The sequence below is a fragment of the Rutilus rutilus genome (genome assembly GCF_951802725.1).
Source record: "Rutilus rutilus genome assembly, chromosome: 8".
Classification (NCBI taxonomy): Eukaryota; Metazoa; Chordata; class Actinopteri; order Cypriniformes; family Leuciscidae; genus Rutilus; species Rutilus rutilus.
In genome coordinates this window covers 36,739,439-36,760,634 of record NC_140222.1, presented here as the reverse complement: position 1 = coordinate 36,760,634, position 21,196 = coordinate 36,739,439, and the positions used below count along the sequence as shown (strand labels likewise).

General features: G+C 37.7%; 2 protein-coding genes across 2 annotated transcripts; one reads left to right on the top strand and one right to left on the bottom strand.

The window, feature by feature from the left end:
* Window positions 1–2,312: 2,312 nt before the first annotated feature.
* Window positions 2,313–11,249, bottom strand: sec13 (SEC13 homolog, nuclear pore and COPII coat complex component). The gene is made up of 9 exons (XM_084416697.1): window positions 11,046–11,249; window positions 10,225–10,269; window positions 10,027–10,142; window positions 9,799–9,950; window positions 9,577–9,710; window positions 8,520–8,653; window positions 7,282–7,402; window positions 6,873–7,019; window positions 2,313–2,774 (listed from the first exon to the last, which is right to left on the bottom strand). The coding sequence occupies exons 1-9, from the start codon at window positions 11,046–11,048 to the stop codon at window positions 2,664–2,666; spliced, it is 963 nt and encodes a 320-aa protein (XP_084272823.1). The 5' UTR covers window positions 11,049–11,249; the 3' UTR covers window positions 2,313–2,663.
* Window positions 11,250–11,285: 36 nt separating this feature from the next.
* cand2 (cullin-associated and neddylation-dissociated 2 (putative)) lies at window positions 11,286–21,140 on the top strand. The gene is made up of 15 exons (XM_084417712.1): window positions 11,286–11,504; window positions 12,757–12,900; window positions 12,977–13,131; window positions 13,206–13,329; window positions 13,408–13,664; window positions 13,960–14,065; window positions 14,189–14,334; window positions 14,547–14,833; window positions 14,910–15,051; window positions 15,345–16,847; window positions 16,991–17,086; window positions 17,200–17,369; window positions 17,516–17,680; window positions 17,821–17,928; window positions 20,824–21,140. The coding sequence occupies exons 1-15, from the start codon at window positions 11,437–11,439 to the stop codon at window positions 21,046–21,048; spliced, it is 3,696 nt and encodes a 1,231-aa protein (XP_084273838.1). The 5' UTR covers window positions 11,286–11,436; the 3' UTR covers window positions 21,049–21,140.
* The last annotated feature ends 56 nt before the right edge of the window (window positions 21,141–21,196 follow it).

Below are 21,196 nucleotides of genomic sequence, written 5' to 3'. Positions count from 1 at the left end.
TTCAACTCATTTTTAAGTCAGTTTAATGTAATTTAAGTTTAAATGATTTAAACAAGTTGATTGTACTTAACATTTTAAGGCGGCAAGTTTTTTTTTTTTTTTTTTTTTTTACAGTCTACAGGGTTAAAACTTTAATATACAGTACCAGTCAAAAGTTTGGAAACATTACTATTTTTTATGTTTTTGAAAGAAGTCTCTTATGCTCATCAAGCCTGCAAAAAAAAAAAAAAAAAAAAAAAAAAAACAGTAATATTACTGTTATTTACAGTGTTATACTGTTATTACAGTATATTATTACTGTAATAATATTATTACAATTTAAAATAATGGTTCTCTTTTTTTATATATTTTAAAATGTAATTTATTTTTGTGATGCAAAGCTGAATTTTCATCAGCAAGTACTCCAGTCTTTGGTGTCTTATGATCCTTCAGAAATCATTCTAATATGATGATTTGATACTCAGTTATTATCAATGATGGAAACAGTTGTGCTGTTTATTTTTTTGGAATATTTTTTTCAGGATTCATTGATGAGTAAACCGTTAACAGCATTTATTCATAAAAACAGCATTTATTCAAAATAAAAACATTTCTAACAATATAAATCGTTACCATCACCTTTTATCAATTTAACGCATCCTTGTTGAATTAAAGTACTAATTTCTTTAAAAAAAAATAGTTATTGTTCCCAAACTTTTGAACGGTAGTGTATATTGTTACAAAAGATTTCTATTCTAAATAAATACAGTTCTTTTTAACTTTTTATTCATCAAATAATCCTGAAAAAAAGTATCTCAGGTTATAAAAAAAAATATTAAGCAGCACAACTGTTTCCAACATTGATCATAAATCAGCATATTAGAATGATTTCTGAAGGATCATAAGACACCAAAGACTGGAGTACTTGCTGATGAAAATTCAGCTTTGCATCACAAAAATAAATTACATTTTAAAGTATATTAAAAAAGAGAACCATTATTTTAAATTGTAATAATATTTCATAATATTACTGTTTTTTTTTTTTAACTGCAGGCTTGATGAGCATAAGAGACTTCTTTCAAAAACATTACAAATAGTAATGTTTCCAAACTTTTGACTGGTACTGTATATCTGCAAGTTTTGCCTAGGTCATTGAAGCATAGAAAATTAATTTAAAAGAAAAATGGGAACTGTGTATTGAAAAATGATGGTGAAACTTACTGAAGAGTGATTTTGGCTTTGTAATATGAGTAAGGAACGTGTCAGAACTGCAAACCGCGAGCGCTAAGCTGATGTGTGAAAATACGCATTTATCAAAAAAAAAAAAAAAAAAAAAAAATCAACACGTTATTCTAAGTGACACTTCTCTTGCGCTAGTTAGAGGCTGACACACAAATGGAGGTCTTTTTTTTCACCATCCCAGATGCAAACTCATAACTGGAGGCCGAAGGAGGGTTGGCAGGCCTCTGCGTTGATCTCCTGAACCCTTGGGCAACTCCAGCAAAATCTGTAACCGAGGGATAATTTCATCTGACAGTAATGGAAACAACTGCCATGCTACGTTCACGCTGGATGTTTGGATGGCATGTTTACTTGACAGATTATGCAGGTGATGCCAATGGTTTTACTCATGGTTTAGTTGTTTAATGGTGCACCAAGTATTGCATTTTGAAATATGGTTTAAAGTCAACATGAAATGCTGTTCGCAACCAATTTCATTCCAACACTCATATGGCAATTCATAACTATTTTACGTTTTGGCTAATAATACGAATTTGTGATGTAGAGGCGAAAAATAATTAAGACAAAGACTGTCGGTTAAGTTGTATTAAACTTATGTTTGGTCTCTTTTTAAAGAAGACTCTTGGCAGATTATTGCTGAAATGAAAAAGTTCAAATCAAAGAAAAATCAAAGCCATACATCTAAAAAAAGTTTTAAAAAATCTGAGGTTGATGTCTCAAAAATTTAGCTAAGATTTTGTTTGAGCGCAGTACCAAACGCTTCCACTAGGTGTAATTCGTCGTTGACAGCGAACAATAGAAGTGTGACTTTTTGTGTGTGTGTGTGTGTGTGTTCACATAGCAAGTGCCAAAACCTTTGCCGAGTTTCCGATAAAGTAAAAAATGCGAAAAAAAACTAAAACATAAATTTTTCAGTCAAAATGCCAAAGAGCACCAAGTAAAATCAGGGTTAAAAGTTAATTAAAATGATTGCAGTGTGAGATATTTGATATGGTATTAATAACAAATTGATATATATAGATATATATATATATATATACACACAATGAATATATTGTTGATAATTATATAATGTAATATAATACTAATAAACAGGTTAGTTAGAAAACTTTATTCTTCAGTGTTCATCCAGGTCTTGAAACACACTAATGTCCAATGTGTCCAATATTTTTGAATCAGCTTTCATTTATCATAATTTCTTTCTTCTCTAAATAATCGACATGTTAAGAATCTTTACAAACAATACAAATCAGCTCAAACATCTGGTCTGTAAACGAACCAATGGAAATGATGTAAAAATCAGGGTAGAGTTGAAAAAAAAGAAAATTAGATTTTGGTTCTGCCGCCTGGGAGTGAGATGCACTTCTAGCATTGGAGGAAAGTCTTTGAGGGCAGAAGGGGTGTCCCCCTGGTCTGAGTGGAGGCGCGAGAGGAGATGGGCTTCACTGCTCGTTCTGTTGGCTGTCTGTGATGGAGGTCACGGCTCCCTGGCCTTTGTTGACGTCACTGATACAGGCCCACTGTCCGTCCACTGACTCCTTCCACAGGGTCACCTATGAGCAGAAGTCAATGCCAAACGATTTAAATGACGTCATTTCTTTAGTGCTTGAATGAGCCCTTTAAAAACGCTGTTAGCTAAAAGGAAGCCTCACGTCTTCCAGTTCCAGTGTCAGTGAAGCGATCTAAGGGTGTGTTCGCACTTGGCATGTTTGGTGGGATTAAAATGAACTCTGGTGCGATTGCTCTGTTCGTGCAGTTAATTTGAATACGTGTGAAAGAAACCCTGGTGCCACCAAACGAGGATCGAGACGCTGAAAAGATGGGTCTCGTCCACTCCCAAACGAACCAAAAACAGGACATGATGTCATAAGATGTGACCCTAAAATGGACAGAATGCTCAAGCTGTTTTTTCTCATCATAGTCGTGATGGACAAGTTCGGTACAGGCATCAGAAGCACGTCATCTCGCAGCAGATCTGTGTTTGTGTGTGTGTGACGGAGGGATTCCTGACGCTGCTTTGACTCCTTTACACGTTTTATAAGCTCTTCACGAGTTCTCAGCTGCTCAAAATACCATCGTGATAGGCTACGCACATACAACAAGTGCATTTATCCCAGCACACAGCAGTGTTTTGGATGTTCGGTAAGTTCAGACGCAAAATATACGCCATTAAAGCCTTTTTTTGTTTTTTTATCTTTAGGTTTGGACGGCAGTGTGAACGCTAAGCGAACTAGGACTAAGGGTGTTAGGACTAAAGGTGTCAGATTGGCATTTTTATCACCGAAATAGAGAATAGGGATACATTCACAACCTGATTGGTCGGCTTTTATGACGTATATTTCGCGACAGAACTTACCGAACACCCAAATTAATGCCGTTTGCTGGGCTAAATGCGCTCGCTGTATGTGCGTAGCTACATATGATGGTATTTTGAGCAGATGAGAACTCGTGAAGAGCTTATAAAATGTGTAAAGGAGTCAAAACAGCGCCAGGAATCCCTCCGTCACACACACACAAACACAGATCTGCTGCGAGACGACGCGGCTCTGATGCCTGTACCGAACTGTGATCGGCAACATCACGACTATGACGAGAAGAAACAGGTATTCTTGAGCCTCCAGTCCTTTTTAGGGTCTCATCTTCCTGTTTTTGGTTCGTTCACATGTCTTTGGTCCATGTTGTGTTCATGTTTCATTCGAGCCGTTCTTTTGTTCTTTTCAGCGTTCTCAGTCCACTTGTTTGATGGCAGCGTTCACACTTATTCAAACGAACCGCACTAACAGAGCAATCGCACCAGAGTTCGTTTTAATCAAACCAAACATGCCAAGTGCGAACAATGTATCATCAGAGAACGTCTAATGAGGGGAGAAGTGCCACTCAATAAACTTCTGGTTGCAGTTCCACTCTTGTTCCATATGAGGGCGCTCACATGACGAGTGCAGAATGAATGGAGGTCTATGGAGCTATTCCGCTCAAAATCCACTTTTCTTAGGATATAATTTGTCTAGTAATTTGAATGTTGTTTTCGAAAGGGGATGCAAAGAAATTACACATTGCTGGGTGTTAGATTTTTTAGAGTCACTTATTTGCTTTAAAAAGTCTTTCAAAATGTCAATCTGACGTCATTAGCAGAATGCTAGCGTGTTATGGGCAACAACAACTCAACCTGTAAGAAATCGAAAAGAAATAAGTACTCGTTCATTCAACTTTCGATCTATAACCCTTGTTGAACTTGCAAAACCTACACTCAAATCTGAGATTTCTCAACGGCGATCGGGTGAAAGAGACACATTTAGCCGTCTAGCCCCATAGACTCCTATTCATTTTGCACTCATGGCGAGCGCCCCCAGTGGAACTCTGATTGGAACTACAACCAATAGGACATAATAGGGCATTGGAGTGAACAGGCTTGGCTTTGGTATCATTCTCTTTTTTTTGTGGTCCGGAACAAAAGAGCCAAGAGAACCCGAACTACAAATGTGAACACACCCCAAAGCACATCTATACTTAGTTAAAATAATAATTAGATAAAACCAAGGTTATTGGAGAACATTTTACAAGAAAATACTTTTTAAAATGTTAAAATGTTGATACTTGCCATTTTACAAAACAAAATTCAGTGTAGCGTGGCGTAAAATGATTACGGCCAGCTAACAAGAAATCAAAAACACTTTTAAGAATCACTGCGTACACACCATTAGTAACGAACAAATCAGTTTTAGCTCCCTAGAAGCAACTAGAGAGGCCTGTTAACCTGCGTGTATTTTCAGAGCCCTTTTGCATTATTAAGCTGTCTGTTTTATAAATGCATCAGATAATGGCATGTTCGCCGGCGAGTAAATGGCTCGACCCGCCGCTTGCCGCGGTGAATAATTACAAGGCAGCGCATCTCACCGAAAGCGTCTTTATTTAAATAAACTGTGATGTCAGGGACGGATTCCCTCACGCCGGGCCGAGTGCTGGGTGATATAACCTCTGTCGTTAATTCCTGAACCTGAGAGTGCACTGTGAAATGAGTGATGATGCTGGGTAAATCGCTGCCCACATGCTCCAACGGCAGCGTCTTTACTCCGTAATCCCATGGGATGAGATCCAAAGAGCGTCAACATTAGTTTCATGGTGAAAAGTCAATGAATCACAATGTCAAAGCACATTCACGGCCTGTCCTTTAGTCATGTTTGAGTTTGCCGCACACTAAATATACAGCGTCAATATCACGATGATTTAAGTGTGTTTTTTATATGTCATTTGATGATCCATTCTTGTAAATGAGGGAGTTAAAACGGTCTATTACCGCCTGCTATTTAAACTTCAAAGGTATGCAGTTCTTTAATGAACTGATTCAAAACTTCATATATTAAAAAGCAAAAAATAGTATACAAGTAAAATATATTTGGGTAAACACTGCTCATTATAATAATATATTGGTGGATATAATTAAAATGATAAAGTATTTTATATATAAATTCAAAAGCTTTTTTAGCTACAGTATTGTTTAAGTTCCTACTTCAAACATTTTTAATTTAATTTGCTACAATAAATGATTAAAAAAAGTAATTTTTAGTAGTTTCGGAGTAGATGTACATTACGGTTCAAACATTGGGGGTTAGTATAAAATTTATTATTTTATTCAGCAAGTTATGCATTAAGGCGAGACACTACAGGTGAATAGGGTAGCAGATATCACCATGAAACTTTCCCAGTTTATTACCTACATTAAGATGAGAAAAAAATGTATTACAAGTTTTCTGTAATTTAATGTTTAAATATGCAAATTAGGCCATATCTAATTAAATATGCACTAATTTGCATATATATATATATATATATATATATATAAAAAAAAAAATCTGTGTATTGGATAAAGCCAGGTTAAAGTTCACATATTATTAGATGGGAAAAAATTACAGAGGGATTTATAGATATCTACTTGTGTTATCATGTAAATCAGAATATACTGTCAATAGCCTTAAAAAAAAAGATTTTCGCCATGTTTTTTGGAATAAAATGTTATATATAAATCAGGCTAGGAATAATATATTTACAAATCCCTCTGTAAATGTCTTCATAATATAACTAGGTACGAGACTGGAAAGTTTGGTGTATATAGGTGCTACTGAAGTGGAGATTTCGGACTTGGAGTATGAGAGAAAAGTCATTTTGAGAAAACGGGCTTTAAAGATTTATCATCAGCCAATGAGATTGCGCATTCAGCCCTTTTACTTTCACGATTGGTTGCTGATAAAAAGGAAATGACCATATTTGGATCCGACAGGATTGTACAGGAGAGAGAGAGCTTTCTAACGGTGCATGTGATGACAGGGTGACGGCAGACATCGCAGAGCAGCATGTTAATTAAGAACGCGAACTTTTGTTGAATTTATGAGAAATCTACAGACGCAAACGGACAAAGTGTAGTAAAATAAAGACCTAAATGTGTATTTCGGACTTTTTTTTCACCACAAGCCTGAAAGAAGACATGTTATTGAAGACAAATATCCAAAAATCTCAAAACTGACCAGTAAAAAAAAAAAACGATGTTTTGCCTGCCGTGTCTCGCCTTAAATGAATCAAAAGTGACGGTAAATACGAGGGTGAATAAATTATGACGTTAAATTCAAATTCTAGGGTCATATTTGACAGGTACGTACTTTGTTGTCCCCTCCTGACACAGCCAGGATGTTTCCTGTGATGGACCAGCTCACGTGCCACACCACATCATTGAACTTGTGGAGAAGTTTGGCCGTCCAGGTGTTACCGGCTGGGTCGTCACACGTCCAGATAAACACACGTCCATCCTATGGTATAATATAATATGAAATAGATTTATGCATTTTGCAGACCAATTATACAAACCATTTTAACAAAAGCATTCCCAAGGAATCAAACCACTTTGGCGTTGCTACCGCTATGTTCTATTGTTTGAGCTACAGGAATAAAATTAAATTAAAATGTATTCAATTTACTTTAATTGTTTTGTTTTTTTATCACAATTATCATTCACACTGATACTGGAAGAGTCCCACAGTAGAATATTTAGAGTAGATTAGAGATGATTACCTGTGAGCAGCTGGCGATTGTGCTGGTGGGCAGACCAATGGAAGGAGCCCAACCAACATCTCTCACCCAATCACTGTGCGCCTCCAGCTTCTGGTCCTCTTTCCATTGGCCATCCTCTTCTCTGGGAAGAAAGTATGAATGTCAGTACATAATTTGACAAATAAAGTTACTGTCTCCTGAAAGAAAGTCTGTTGTGTAGACCAATCACAACAGACTGGACCATCTGACCAATCAGAGCAGAGTGGACCGTTCACAACAGATACAGATACAGATACAGATATATATATATATATATATATGATAATCAAGCACTTAATGATAGAACTTTAGTAATTAGAACTAAAACTTGGTAACCATGTATGAATGCATATTTGTCGTTTTAACTGAACTTAGGACTGGTGATGCTTAAGATATGTTTGGTCACTCTCTCTTTATGTAAAAAAAAAAAAAAAAAAAAGATTAAAAGATAATAATACTACTATTAATAACAATATACAACACACTAAGGATTGATGAGCTGCTGGGTTCATGAATATTTATCACGTTAGCGCGTTCGCTCGAACAGATTTGCAGAAATCAAAACAGGTCCATCCAATGAGATTGCCGTTTGCGCATTAGCTCTAGCATTAGCTAGAAACCAGCATATCTTCTGCTTGTTCTTAAAAACTGAATGAACTCAGCTATTTTGATAGGAAAATACAAAAAACGGCACTGCGTGGTGTGTAAGACTCTCTCTCTTTGCGTGTGTGTGAGAACAGACACAGGTTCCTGCACATCCATTGAGCTGAACTGAAATAGTACAGAATCACTTGATGGAGAGCGAAACTCTCAAGCGCTCAGTCAGTGTTCAACGAGTGAAAATATATCTATGCTAAACTTATATTTAACCTCTAACACATAGAATTTATTAGCCAATGGCTAATGATAGACATGATTTAGTCGCCCAGAGTGAAGATTCAGTCGCATATGCGAGCGATTTTATGAATATTATGAACATTTAACATTAAATATTATTGGCTAATTTGATAATACTGTCAGAAACAGTGAATGCAGCACTATCAGCACCATTGTATTATATTTAAATACATTTCCTCACACATATCAGCACAATGTAGAAAATAAAAACTAGCCTATATATATATATATATATATATATATATTGGAGTATTTATAACCAAGTGTAGTAGCTGGCAGCAGGTGCTCGTCACTGTGCACTTTAAAATAAGGAGTGCACTCACTTCCACAGCTTGACCAGATTGTCACAGCCTCCAGACACAAATCTCTTGATGAAGTTGGGCTTCTGTCCTGTTGGCTGCTCAATAAGACTCCCTGGGACAACAGCTGGGGCCCAACTCACAGCGTTACAGCCGATCTGCCAGAAACACCAGAGAAGCCATGTCAAAAAAACTCAAATAACAGTATGACATACTCGACTCAAGCCTCTTTATTGCACGTCTAGAACACTGTATTGTCCAATCAGCATTCAAATAATCAAATATTTGCTGAAGAGCCTATACAGATCAAGCACCTATAAAAATATTAAATAAAAAATATTTTTGCATCTTTTCTGCAATATTTCTCTCTTGCTGTAGTTCATGTGAAATTTCAAAGACTTGCTATTTTTTATTTGTTTTTTTAATGTGTAAAAGGCTATGACTAAGTAATAATACAGTAATAACATAGTAATAGCATTGTAACTAAAAAATATAGATTTTTTTGGTAACACTTTATTTTACAGTGTCCTTGTTACATATGTTACATGTACTTACCATAGTAATAACAGTAAATTATACATAATTACATGCATCTAACCCTAAACCAAACCCTAATCCTACCCTAACTCTATAGTAAGTACATGTAGTTAATTAATATTACTCAGTACTTAAATATATAGTTACACTGTAACAACGACACCTTAAAATAAAGTGTAACCGATTTTTTGCACATTTACTAATTAATAAGAAGTTCAGTTGCACTTTTATGTCAATGTCAATGTTACAGTGTAATTATACATTAAAGTACTGAGAAATAATTAGGGTTAGTTGTATGTAATTATGCAACAACATGTAACGTGTAACAAGGACACTAAAATGAAGTGTTTGATTGATTGAAATATGGTTTTAGTTAAGTTAAGATTTTATAACTGACCCAGGAATGCAAAAGGTGTTGCCATTTTTTTAATGTGTAATGAAGGCTGATCATACTTAAATAAAATAATTTACATTAAATGAATCAAATCATTATTAGAGCCCTGTATGTGTATATTTTAAGATCTCATATAAAGGCTAAACTCACTGTATGTGCATTGTTGATCTTCTTAATATCCCAGTGTCCATCTCCAGAGCAGGTCAACACTGAAATCGCCCCATCTGAGCTGCCACAGGCCAGAATCAACCCGAAGTCATACGGCCCCCAGCACACAGAATTCACTGCAGGAGAAGACAATGTGTGATCATCCACAGCGGGAGGGATTTCTCTCACAGTGTTTGATACGAGAATCAAAAAGCGTGAAGTTACCGGACGAGTCGTGGCCCGTGTACTCGTACATCTTATCCCAGGAGCCGTTCTCCTCCTTCCAGATGATCACCTTCCTGTCGTAGGAGCAGGACGCCAGGATGTTGCCGTACATGGGGTGAGCCCAGGCCACCTGCCACACGGGACCCTCGTGGCTGCCAAAACAGAACCAGAATTAGACTTCAAATCGACTCCACGGAGACCCTGGTTTTAGTCGCGCGCTTCTCATACCCCCTCAGATCAGCCACGAGGATCTGCCCTCCGTTTTTGACATCGAAGATCTTGACGGAGCGATCAGAGGAGCAGGTGGCCAGTCTGGTGCCGTAATAATCCATCTGAGCGTCATGCTGAACGCAGAACCACAAATCACAGTCATGTAACGTTGAAAAAAAAGATGCAGTACAAGTAAAGACGGATGGAGATACTCACGATCATATCCTCATGTGAGGTGTCCACCGTGTTAATCACCGAAACCTGAAACACACAAGATCGCAGATGTGCGGAGATGTCAGTTAAACTGATGTTTGTCGAAAACGTATTAATGATGTTTAACTTTAAGGCGCGTCAGATTAAACTAAGAGACATCAAGAGTGAATACCCCTAAAAAACACAGATTAAAATCACAGAATTACCAAAGTACAGTGTCTTTGACAGAGAGAATTTAAAAGAGAACAAATAGATAATTTAATATTATTTACACACACACACACACACATACACACATACATATATATATATATATATATATATATATATAAATAAATTATTTTGGGGTATTTTTCTTAATACTGATATGACAAATCAATTAATTTGTTATTTTATTATTTTTAAATAATTTTTCAAGTTAATAACTGGATACATTATATTTTATATTTTAATATTTTAATCAATTTACAGCAGTAAATACAACTAAAAAATAAGTAGTTGACAGCTCATTAAACTCGGATCCAACATAGCTAAAACTGACTGAGAATATTAATAATGGAAAAACTGAAAACGGTCCAAAACATCGCAGTAATAATAGCATGGCACTTTTTGTTAACGTACATAATCAAAGATGATTGTTTTATATTACCAGGGCTGTTTTTATAAAGAGTTGAATATCGAACCACATCTAAATAACTCTTTACACAGCTTTAATCTCGTAATCAGACATGTAAAATGCATTCATTTTCCATCCGGTCATTCATTATGAAACTATACAATCCGAGCACTTCAATATCTGAGAATATGAATAATGTAACACTCACCATATTTGCTTATATCCCTCCAAAAAACGTCTCTAGTTGCTCTTCTGCTCTTCAGAAATGAAAACACTGATAGTATTTCCGACGTGGCAGAGACTGACCGCTCAGTGCCGACTGTGTTCCCCCTGCTAAAGTCTCCGGGTGGAACAGAAGAAAGGTTCCGCTCGATTCTTCCGTCCCCGTCCTGCAGTTCACACTGACTGCAGCAGAAGGCGGCAAAAGCGAGTTAAATTAATATATATCGCCCGCATCTCTATTTATAACTGTCCGAGAGTGTCATATGTCCCAGTCTGCCCAGTGTTCAGCCAGGCGCTATGGTCTTCATCAAGCTCAACTTTCTGTAGTAATTTTTACATCGTCATTCAGTTAAGTACGTTACTTTTAAAAAGTCAAGATGTCTAGTGTCACCTTTTACATTTCCAATCTGTTGGAAAAAATGACATCAACTGACAAAGACTTTCGGTAAGACAGTGTGTGTGTTATAGACGCATGTTTCAGACTCACGACTAATGTTTACTAAAATAGGCCAATAATGACAAAGCAGTTTATTTGTGGCTTAAATAATCATTTTCAGATTTATATTAACCCTTTGAAAAATAGTGAAGTGGAATAAACATTGGCTACTTTTGTAAATGTAAACTGTTGTGGAGATAGGCTGAAAACGATTTGTTTGCATGAAATTTTAACTTATGTTGACTATTCAATACACTATATTATATTTTGGTTAATAAATGGAAATGGAAACCCAGTCAAACTTAATTAAATATTAAATTAATCAACATTAATGATTTCTGTCACGATTCCTACAGAATTCAGTTTCTAATTTGCTGTTCCCAAAATAATGGAAGCCCATTTCCGGCATATAAGGGGAAAATTTCATGCTTTGGTAAATCTTAATTATAAAAAAAATATAACATACAAGTCGTGATAATTAAATAAAAGTCGAATGACATACTGCGTCATAATTATGACATGCTTAATCAAATCCATCGTCATAATTATGACTAAAATATTGTAATAAAAAAAGTTGAAATGATGACCTACTAATTCATTATTTAAGTTTTATTGTATAAAATGTCGAAATTTTGACCGATTTCGTCATAACTATGAGTGTCATGATGACTTTCTGCCATAATTTGGACTTTTTAATGTCATAACTATACATATGACTTTGTATGTCATATTTCAACTTTTTTTTTTTAAAGAATTTCAGCTTTTTAATGTCATAATTTCAACTTTTTAATGCCATAACTATAATTTCGACATTGTATGTCGTATTTAAACTTTTAATGTCATAATTTTTACTTTTTTAATGTCATAACTATAATTATGACTGTCATATTTAAACTTTTTATAATATCAACTTTTTAACGTCATAACTATAATTTCGACTGTATGTCATACTTCAACTTTTTATGTCATAATTTTTTACTTTTTAGTGTCATAACTATCATTTTGACTTTGTATGTCATATTTCAAACTTTATGTCATAATTTCGACTTTTATCTAACAATTATGACTTTATGAGTGTGCCATCATTTCAACTTTTCATCACATGATTTACAAAATTAACAGTTTTGCTAACTAAGTACTTCTATCTCGCTAGTATTTACCATGGTAATACTGTGTGTTTTGGACATGTGCCATGCTATTTGAGTAATGTGGTGGTGAAGAACATCAAAACTGATTAGCACTTTGCTGAAACAAATGAAAGGTTTATGGCAGCCAATGACCTGATGATGGAGCTCCAGAAGGACTCGATCAAACTGGACGAGGAGAGCGAGAGGAAAGTCGTGACCATGCTCCTCAAACTCCTGGAGGACAAAAACGGAGAAGTGCAGAATCTGGCCGTCAAATGGTATCTCTTCTCCCTCAGATTTTCTTCCGAAACATGAACGTGATGAAATAATCACGATTATTTCTGGTTCGTGTAGTCTTGGTCCTCTAGTGGGAAAGGTGAAGGAGTGTCAGGTGGAGATGATGGTGGACACTCTCTGTTCCAACATGGTGTCCAACAAAGAGCAGCTGAGGGACATTTCCAGCATGGGCCTGAAGACCGTCATCGCTGAACTGCCATCTTCATCTGCTGGTATCATGCTGACATTATAGAGATTTATGACTTTTTAGGATCTCTTTGGTTATAGTTGTTGTATTGTATTCAAGGTTTGAGCCTCACAGTCAACGTCTGTAGGAAGATCACGTCCCAGCTGATTGGAGCACTGGGAATGCAAGACGACGTGTCCATTCAGCTGGAGGCTTTGGATATTCTCTCCGACATGTTGGGCAGGTTGGTCAAAATGCCTTATACTTGCTTTAAAAAGTGTGTATGAACATGCCCTCATCAGCCTAATGCATTATTTGACAGGTTGAGCACTCCTCTGGTGAGCTTCCATCAGTCGATTCTGACCGGTCTCCTCGCCCAGCTCATGAGTCCTCGTATGGCTGTAAGGAAGCGCTCTATTATCGCGCTGGGTCACCTGGTGCCAAGCTGTAGCCCTGCTCTGTTCACTCAGCTCATCGAACACCTCATGGGCGAGCTGTCCCGCGGACCGTCCTCCTCCAACGTGCGCACGTACATCCAGTGCTTGGCCACGGTCAGCAGACGAGGAGGACACAGAATTGGTGAGAGCTGCTTGTATATTTATGCTAGAAGAATTATGTCTGTCAGTGTTGAGGGAATGTAGTATTAACGGTGTGACCAGCAGAGGGAGCTGAAGAGACTAGCAAAGATAAAATTAATCTAGTTGGCTGATAACACTTCATAACGTCCACTATGGTTTCGGACACCACTAGAAATGGAAGTGCCCTATTTAAGGGTATATGGAGCAATTTCGGACACAGCCCTACTAAAATGTCTTTTGGAGATTTTGATATGACATGGTTGCTGTATTAACATTGAGTCTTTTATGATATGAAGGTGAACACCTGGAGAAGATTGTACCCATGGTGGTGAAGTTTTGTAACGTGGAAGATGATGAGCTACGCGAGTTCTGCTTTCAAGCTTTCGAAGCTTTTGTTAGCAGGTGAAACTGCTTCTACATGATTTGGTTTATAACTTTAAAATTCAGCTTTTTCATCATGACACAATGCTTTTTCTATCTCTGTGTGAACTCAGAAATTCTTTCTTGTTTTGTTTTTTTTGTCAGATGTCCAAAGGAAATGTCCCCTCACATCCCAACAATTATCAAGTTGTGTTTGAAGTACATAACCTACGACCCCAATTACAACTATGATGCTGACGATGACCAGGATGACAGTATGGACATTGAGGAAAGAGAGGATGAAGATCAGGGTGATTTATTTGACCATCATTGTGCAATTTTAGGAGTTATAATTCCATCTTTAAGCATACACCAATGTGATATGTTTTTGGAAAGAATTAAAAATCATTACTAATGGTACATACAAAGATTCTCTAGCTATGTATGAGATGAGGCAGATGGCGGATGTAGTGCTGCCCACTCTGAGTGTGTTTTTCACAGTCAACACACTTGTAATCTATAGAGTCTGATGATGAGTACAGTGATGATGAGGACATGAGCTGGAAGGTGCGGCGCTCCTCTGTGAAATGTCTGGAGGCCATAATCAGCAGCCGCAGGGATCTGCTGGTGGAGCTCTATGGATCTGTAGGCCCAACGTTGGTGTCCCGCTTCAAAGAACGCGAGGAGAATGTTAAGACTGACATTTTCTCAGCCTTTGTGGCTTTGCTCAGACAGACCCGACACCCTCACGGTCCCAGTTTTGACACGGGAGCTAAAGAGGAGCCAGCGGTCTCTCTCTTGAAGAAACAGGTATGGTTGCGCGCAGGTTATTGACCCAAACTACATGGTGCATATCTCCTAAAATAGCTCTCATCTGCTTTTACAGGTACCGACAATAGTAAAAGCCTTACACCGACAGCTAAAGGAGAAGAGCTTGAGAAGTAGGCAAGGTTGCTTCAGTCTCTTGACAGAGATGGCTAATGTGCTGCCCAGTCAACTAGGAGAGCACATACCTGCCCTCATTCCAGGTCAGATTAAAAGATATTTAGCATTAAATGCTATGCTATAACCCTGTCTACACTTGACACGACTGGTGGGACACAGCAAAAACCATTAAATCCCAATTTATTCTGAGTCAATGATGGTCTTTACTTTGTTGAGTTTAATCACTTAATCGCTATATTATTGTAATAAATGAATACCTGATACTTTAACTATCAAGTTGCCTTTGAATCTTTTGAATCCAGTTGCACTCTTTAACCAGTTCTGTAGCATATTATTTTCGGTGTATACATTCATTTCAGATTTTCTCTCTCTTTAGGTATTATTTACTCCTTGACAGACAAGTCGACCTCTTCAAACATGAAGATTGATGCCCTTTCTTTCCTCAATGTTCTCTTGAGTAGCCACGACCCAGAGATCTTCCACCCACACATTAATGTCATCTTACCAGCGGTGATCCAATGTGTCGAAGACCCGTTTTATAAAATCACATCTGAGGCCCTCCAAGTCACCCAGCAGATTGTCAAGCTCATGCGGCCACTGGACAAGCCCATCTCTTTTGACGCCAAGCCCTACATAAAGGACGTGTTTGCTTGCACCTCGAAGAGGTTGAAAGCAGCTGACATAGACCAAGAAGTGAAAGAGCGGGCCATTTTCTGCATGGGCCACATTTTGAGTCATTTGGGTGACCAGCTTGGTGCTGACCTGCAGCCCACCTTGCAGATATTTCTGGAAAGGCTTAAAAATGAAATCACCAGGCTTATTGCAGTGAAGACTTTAACTCTTGTCGCTTCCTCGCCACTTAAAATTGACCTAAGACCTATTTTAACAGAGGGGATTCCAATGCTTGGATCCTTCTTGCGGAAAAACCAGCGGGCCCTTAAGTTGAACACGATAACAGCCTTGAATGTGATGGTCACAAACTACAGTGACAGCTTCAAGCCCCCTATGATAGAGTCCATACTGAGTGAGGTACCTGCTTTGATTCAGGAGAGTGATATGCATATCTCACAGGTAGCCATAACGCTGATCACGTGTATGGCCAAAGTTTGCCCGTCCTCTTTGAGCAAAATTGGGGGGACGATCTTACCTGAAGTGCTTAACTTAGTCCACTCTCCACTGCTACAAGGAGGTGCTCTTAGTTCAATACTTGAGTTCTTCCAGGTTCTTGTAGCAACAAAGTCCAACAACATGGGTTACAGTGACCTCCTGAAAGCCTTGAGAGGGCCTTACTACGATTCAAAGTCGACTGACTCCATGTCTGTGCATAAACAGTCCTACTACTCTGTGGCAAAATGTGTAGCAGCTTTGTCGACCGTCTGTCCCAAAGAAGCTTCTGGAGTGGTTACCAACCTTATTCAGGAGGTAAAGAACCCCAAATCATCGGAGTCGGTGAGGATTCTCTCGTTGTTGTGTCTTGGGGAAATTGGACGGTCTGTGAACTTCGAAGGGCACAAGGAGCTGAAGGGAGTCATGATGGAAGCCTTCAGTTCTCCAAATGAGGAAGTTAAATCTGCCGCATCTTTCGCCCTGGGAAACATTTGTGTTGGAAACTTAGGGGAGTATCTGCCATTCATGCTCAAGGAGATCGGCAGCCAACCAAAGAGACAGTACCTGCTTCTGCACTCCCTCAAGGAAATGATCAGTGCTCTGTCAGCCGAAAGTCTCAAGCCTCATGTGGAGAGCATCTGGGCTCTGCTGTTCAAGCACTGTGAATGCGCAGAGGAGGGCACTCGCAATATTGTAGCCGAATGTTTGGGGAAACTCGCATTGGTCAGTCCATCTGAACTCCTACCAAGGCTAAAGAAACAACTGTCCTCAGGTAATATGAGATGAGACACTACCTTGACTTTCCTCAGTAGATAATGGGTTAGTTTCAAAACGTTTTAATCAAGTGAAGTGTTTGATATACATCACTGGTCTGCACAAAAATAAGCAATAAGCAAGCATTTATTGTTCTTCCAGGGTCTCCTCTTTCCCGCAGTACGGTTGTAACTGCAGTGAAGTTCACTATCGTAGACCACCCTATGCCCATAGACTCACTCCTCAAAGGATGCATTGGTAAACTGCGTATACTTGGTGCTTTTCTGTGGATAATAAATGCAAATGATATACATTTTTGGTGAATGCATGGTAGATACTGTCTTAAACCCTTGCACCAATTCTGCTATTAGGTGACTTCCTGAAAACACTCCAGGATCCTGACCTTAATGTTCGGCGAGTGGCTTTAGTCATGTTCAATTCAGTTGCTCACAACAAACCTTCCCTCATCCGTGGACTTCTGACTTCACTTCTCCCACATCTATACAACGAGACCCAGATCAGAAAAGACCTTGTTCGAGAGGTACAAATAATGAACAGTAAAGGCACATGAAACCTGCCATATGTGTAAAATATCGTAAATAGTTATACACAAACCCTGAAAAAGAATTAATACAAAAATTTAATTGTAGATCTTACCAAATTATGCCATGTTAAATCACATCTCAGGTTGAGATGGGCCCCTTCAAGCACACGGTAGATGATGGGTTGGATGTCCGCAAGGCGGCGTTTGAATGCATGTACACTCTGCTGGACAGCTGCCTGGACTGTTTGGATATCTTTGAGTTTCTGAATCACGTTGAGGAAGGCCTGAAAGACCACTATGACATTAAAGTAAGTTATATTTTCGGTGAGGTCGGGATCTGATGCGATTGCGTTATGATTTAACATTGTCCAGTGCATTACATAGGATTAAAGCAAGCATATTTTCACCATTCATTCCCTTTAAGATGCTCATGTTTCTTGTTTTTCAGATGCTGACCTTCATTATGCTCGCCAGAGTTTCTAAGCTGTGTCCAGCTGCTGTGGTACAAAGGCTAGACAGATTAGTGGAACCACTGAAAGCTACTTGCACTACAAAGGTAAGACCTAACATGATGTTGTCTTCTAAGCAGTGCTGGGAAGATTGCTTACAAATTGTAGGTAGCAACGTAATCCATTACATTACACATTTAAGGTAATATAATGGAAATATAATGACTACTTTTTGATTACTTTTGAACTAACTCGTTTATCACATTGATTTGAATAGGATAATCTTGCACCATATTGATATAAAAATACAAAGAATAAGAAAATCTACACCATTCTTTGCTATAAACAACATGAAGTGCATTAAAGGAGCAGTAAGTGATTTCTGAGAAACGCTGTTGATCGCTCATTCCAGCTCAGTGCCGCTCGCTCAACCCAGAATGCACTTTGGTGATTTGCTAGTTCGAGACAATCTGTAAAATAGCTAAGCAAGAGTGGCGCAATAGGTCATGGAGTTCAAATATTGTTTTAGTGAAGTTGCAAGTCTTATACATAAATGCAAAGTAAAAATCGAAGTTAAGAACGAGCAGGGAGAAGAAATTGAAAGGGAGTGTGTGGAGACGTCCTACCCAAACGTACAATACATACGTACCCCACACCACTACTAAACCTACCCATGCGTATCATATGCACGTTAAAAACTAATTTTTGCATATAAATTGCTCGATAAACAATGCGTGCAATAGAGAGGTTCTTGTACCTCGAATTAAGATTTCTTTCCCCTGAATTAAGAATTCATTCTCTCATTTAGGCTAAATCATGGCTACGAATTAAATTTGTTCTCTGGTTTTAGTAAATCATGGCCACGTTGTTGAATGGCCATGCACGATTTACTAAACCAGGTAGACTAATGAATTATTATAAAGTTAATTGTGTGTTCGCTTTAATTAAAATGAGGAAACAAATTATTAAAACATGGTGGCGTTGGGTGGGAGTAATGAATTGTTAATTCGTTATGCAATCATCATATCAGTGCAACTAAAAATTGTTTATGTGCCTGTTTTGCAACGGCAGTTATGGTCACGGAAATAAAATAACGAAAATCTAATATACTTTTTCAGTATATTGCATTTTATAGGCAAGTTTGCTAAAGGACAGTGTCATGGTTTTTAATTGGTAATTGTAATGCATTTAAATTAACAAAAAAGTACAGACTGTCACAGAATGTCATATCATAACTGCTATTTATAATCCTACTATTGATACATTATTTCAATAAATACAAAAAAAAGGTATCTGCATATCATGTGACCATTAAACAACATTTTAGACTTAATTTGAATATTGACTTAACTTCTTAACTTAAAATCTCAGGGCTTATTTAAAGTAAATATAGAGTTTCAGCTGACCAAAAAGTTTGAGAATCCATGCATTGCATGTAAATATGAAATGACGTGAATTTGTACATTTGATTGTGTCTGAAAGACAAAAGCCTTCCCAGAGACAGTAATACATGGTTAAAAGTCTCTGAGTGATAATTCAGATAATAAATGTGTTTGTGAAGAGTTGATTAATTATGCAATTCTGAGATAATTAGATTTCTGTAAATGCAGTTGTCAAATGCTGTGTTTTGCTCAGTTTTCAGTGATAGTCACATGACTAGTGACTGATCTGTGCACTTACAAACCTGGAAGTCCTTCTGAACGTATACAAGCAGTAGACTTTAAAAGATATGAAGAAAGTAGTAGGTAGAATCAATGCATTATGAATAATTTACTGCCATTGTGAGAATAGCAATTATTAACTGCAGTCTGATTATGAGTATTTTAAAATGTAATAACCCAATTACAACACAAGTACTTAATTTTTGGAACCTAATTACATAATCCAGGTGTAAGGCTGGAAGCTTACGCTGCTATTTTGAACCAATAATCGGAAAACAAAAGGCAGTTGAAGGATGACGTGTATAATTCAAATATTTATCTGACTCCAATATAATAAATCTGACTCCATTAAAGTTGTTGTTATTCTTTAAAGGTCTTTCTTAGAACTGATAGGAAAACGTAGGATTTAACCTGAACGCTTAGATAACGAAAGTTATAATCACTTTAGCTTTCAACGTAATCAGTGATAAAAGGAAAGATTCTCAAAGCCTTTAAAGCAGGCAAAGTTATTTATTAAGTTACATGTTTAAATATACAGACAGTAGAATGGAACAACATACTGTATTAGAAACTTAGTTGTAACAAATAATGCACTGTCGTGCAGAAGAGGCCGTAAAAGCCTTTCTTGTAGTATGAGGTTACGCACCGGTGTGCGGGAGTGGCGGGGTTAAAGCCTTTCTCCTAGATCAACAGTTACCTTTCCTTCTTATACCCTGAGCAAAGCATTGTTAAACATGAGTGGAATACCAACGCCAAACCCAATGACAGGAAACCAAAAGATGAGGCAAATGGGTGGAGATCCAGAGGGGGAGAAGAACATTAACATATTCTCCTCAATGCATGTTTAACCAATAGTACATTAGGATACTTTAATATCTCTATGAAGTTCACCACCATTCATTTCAGTTTATAAGCTGTCAGATGAGACCAAACATGGCATAGTTACATATTAGAACACAGTAGTAAATAATATGTAGTTGAAAGCATCTACTGTACTGTATGTCCTGTGAAGCAAATAGTACAGACGTGTCATTGAGGTGCAAACGACTCTGTCTCTCCCGACAAAACCATCCTGTGCCTGGAGCGTCCCAACAGTCCTCAATCAGCATATTGATGAATCCCTTGCACTACATAGGCATTAGCATACTGTGATAGTGAAGGCTATTGTGCCACGTTTAATTCACATGTATACCTTTAAAAGGCTTTTTGAAGCACTAGGGCAGTGAAGAGTTCTGCCCATATTTGCTCAGCCCTACACAGGTTATATGTAATCAGTCACTGCTTCTCAGTAAACAATTGACACATATATATCTTTTTTTTTTCTCTTTCTTCTCTATAAAGGTGAAAGCTGGTTCAGTGAAGCAGGAGTTTGAGAAACAGGAAGAGCTGCGGCGCTCTGCCATGCGTGCCGTCGCTGCCCTGCTGTCCATCAGCGAGGTGGAGAAGAGCCCTGCCATGGCAGACTTCGCCAACCAGATCAGAAGCAATGCAGAGATGGCCACCATCTTCGAGAGCCTTCAAGGAGACCCCTTAACAGGGGCTGTGGAATCAATGGACACTAGCTAGGACTCCATTTATTTTTTGTGGTTACCAATCCTGCAATGTTCTACAGTTTTGATGTGAAAATAAATACTTTAAGCTCGAAACTTAATTTCTACAAAACCGCATCCCAATTTCAAATACTGTCCATCCTAAATAGTATTCGAAGTTAGAA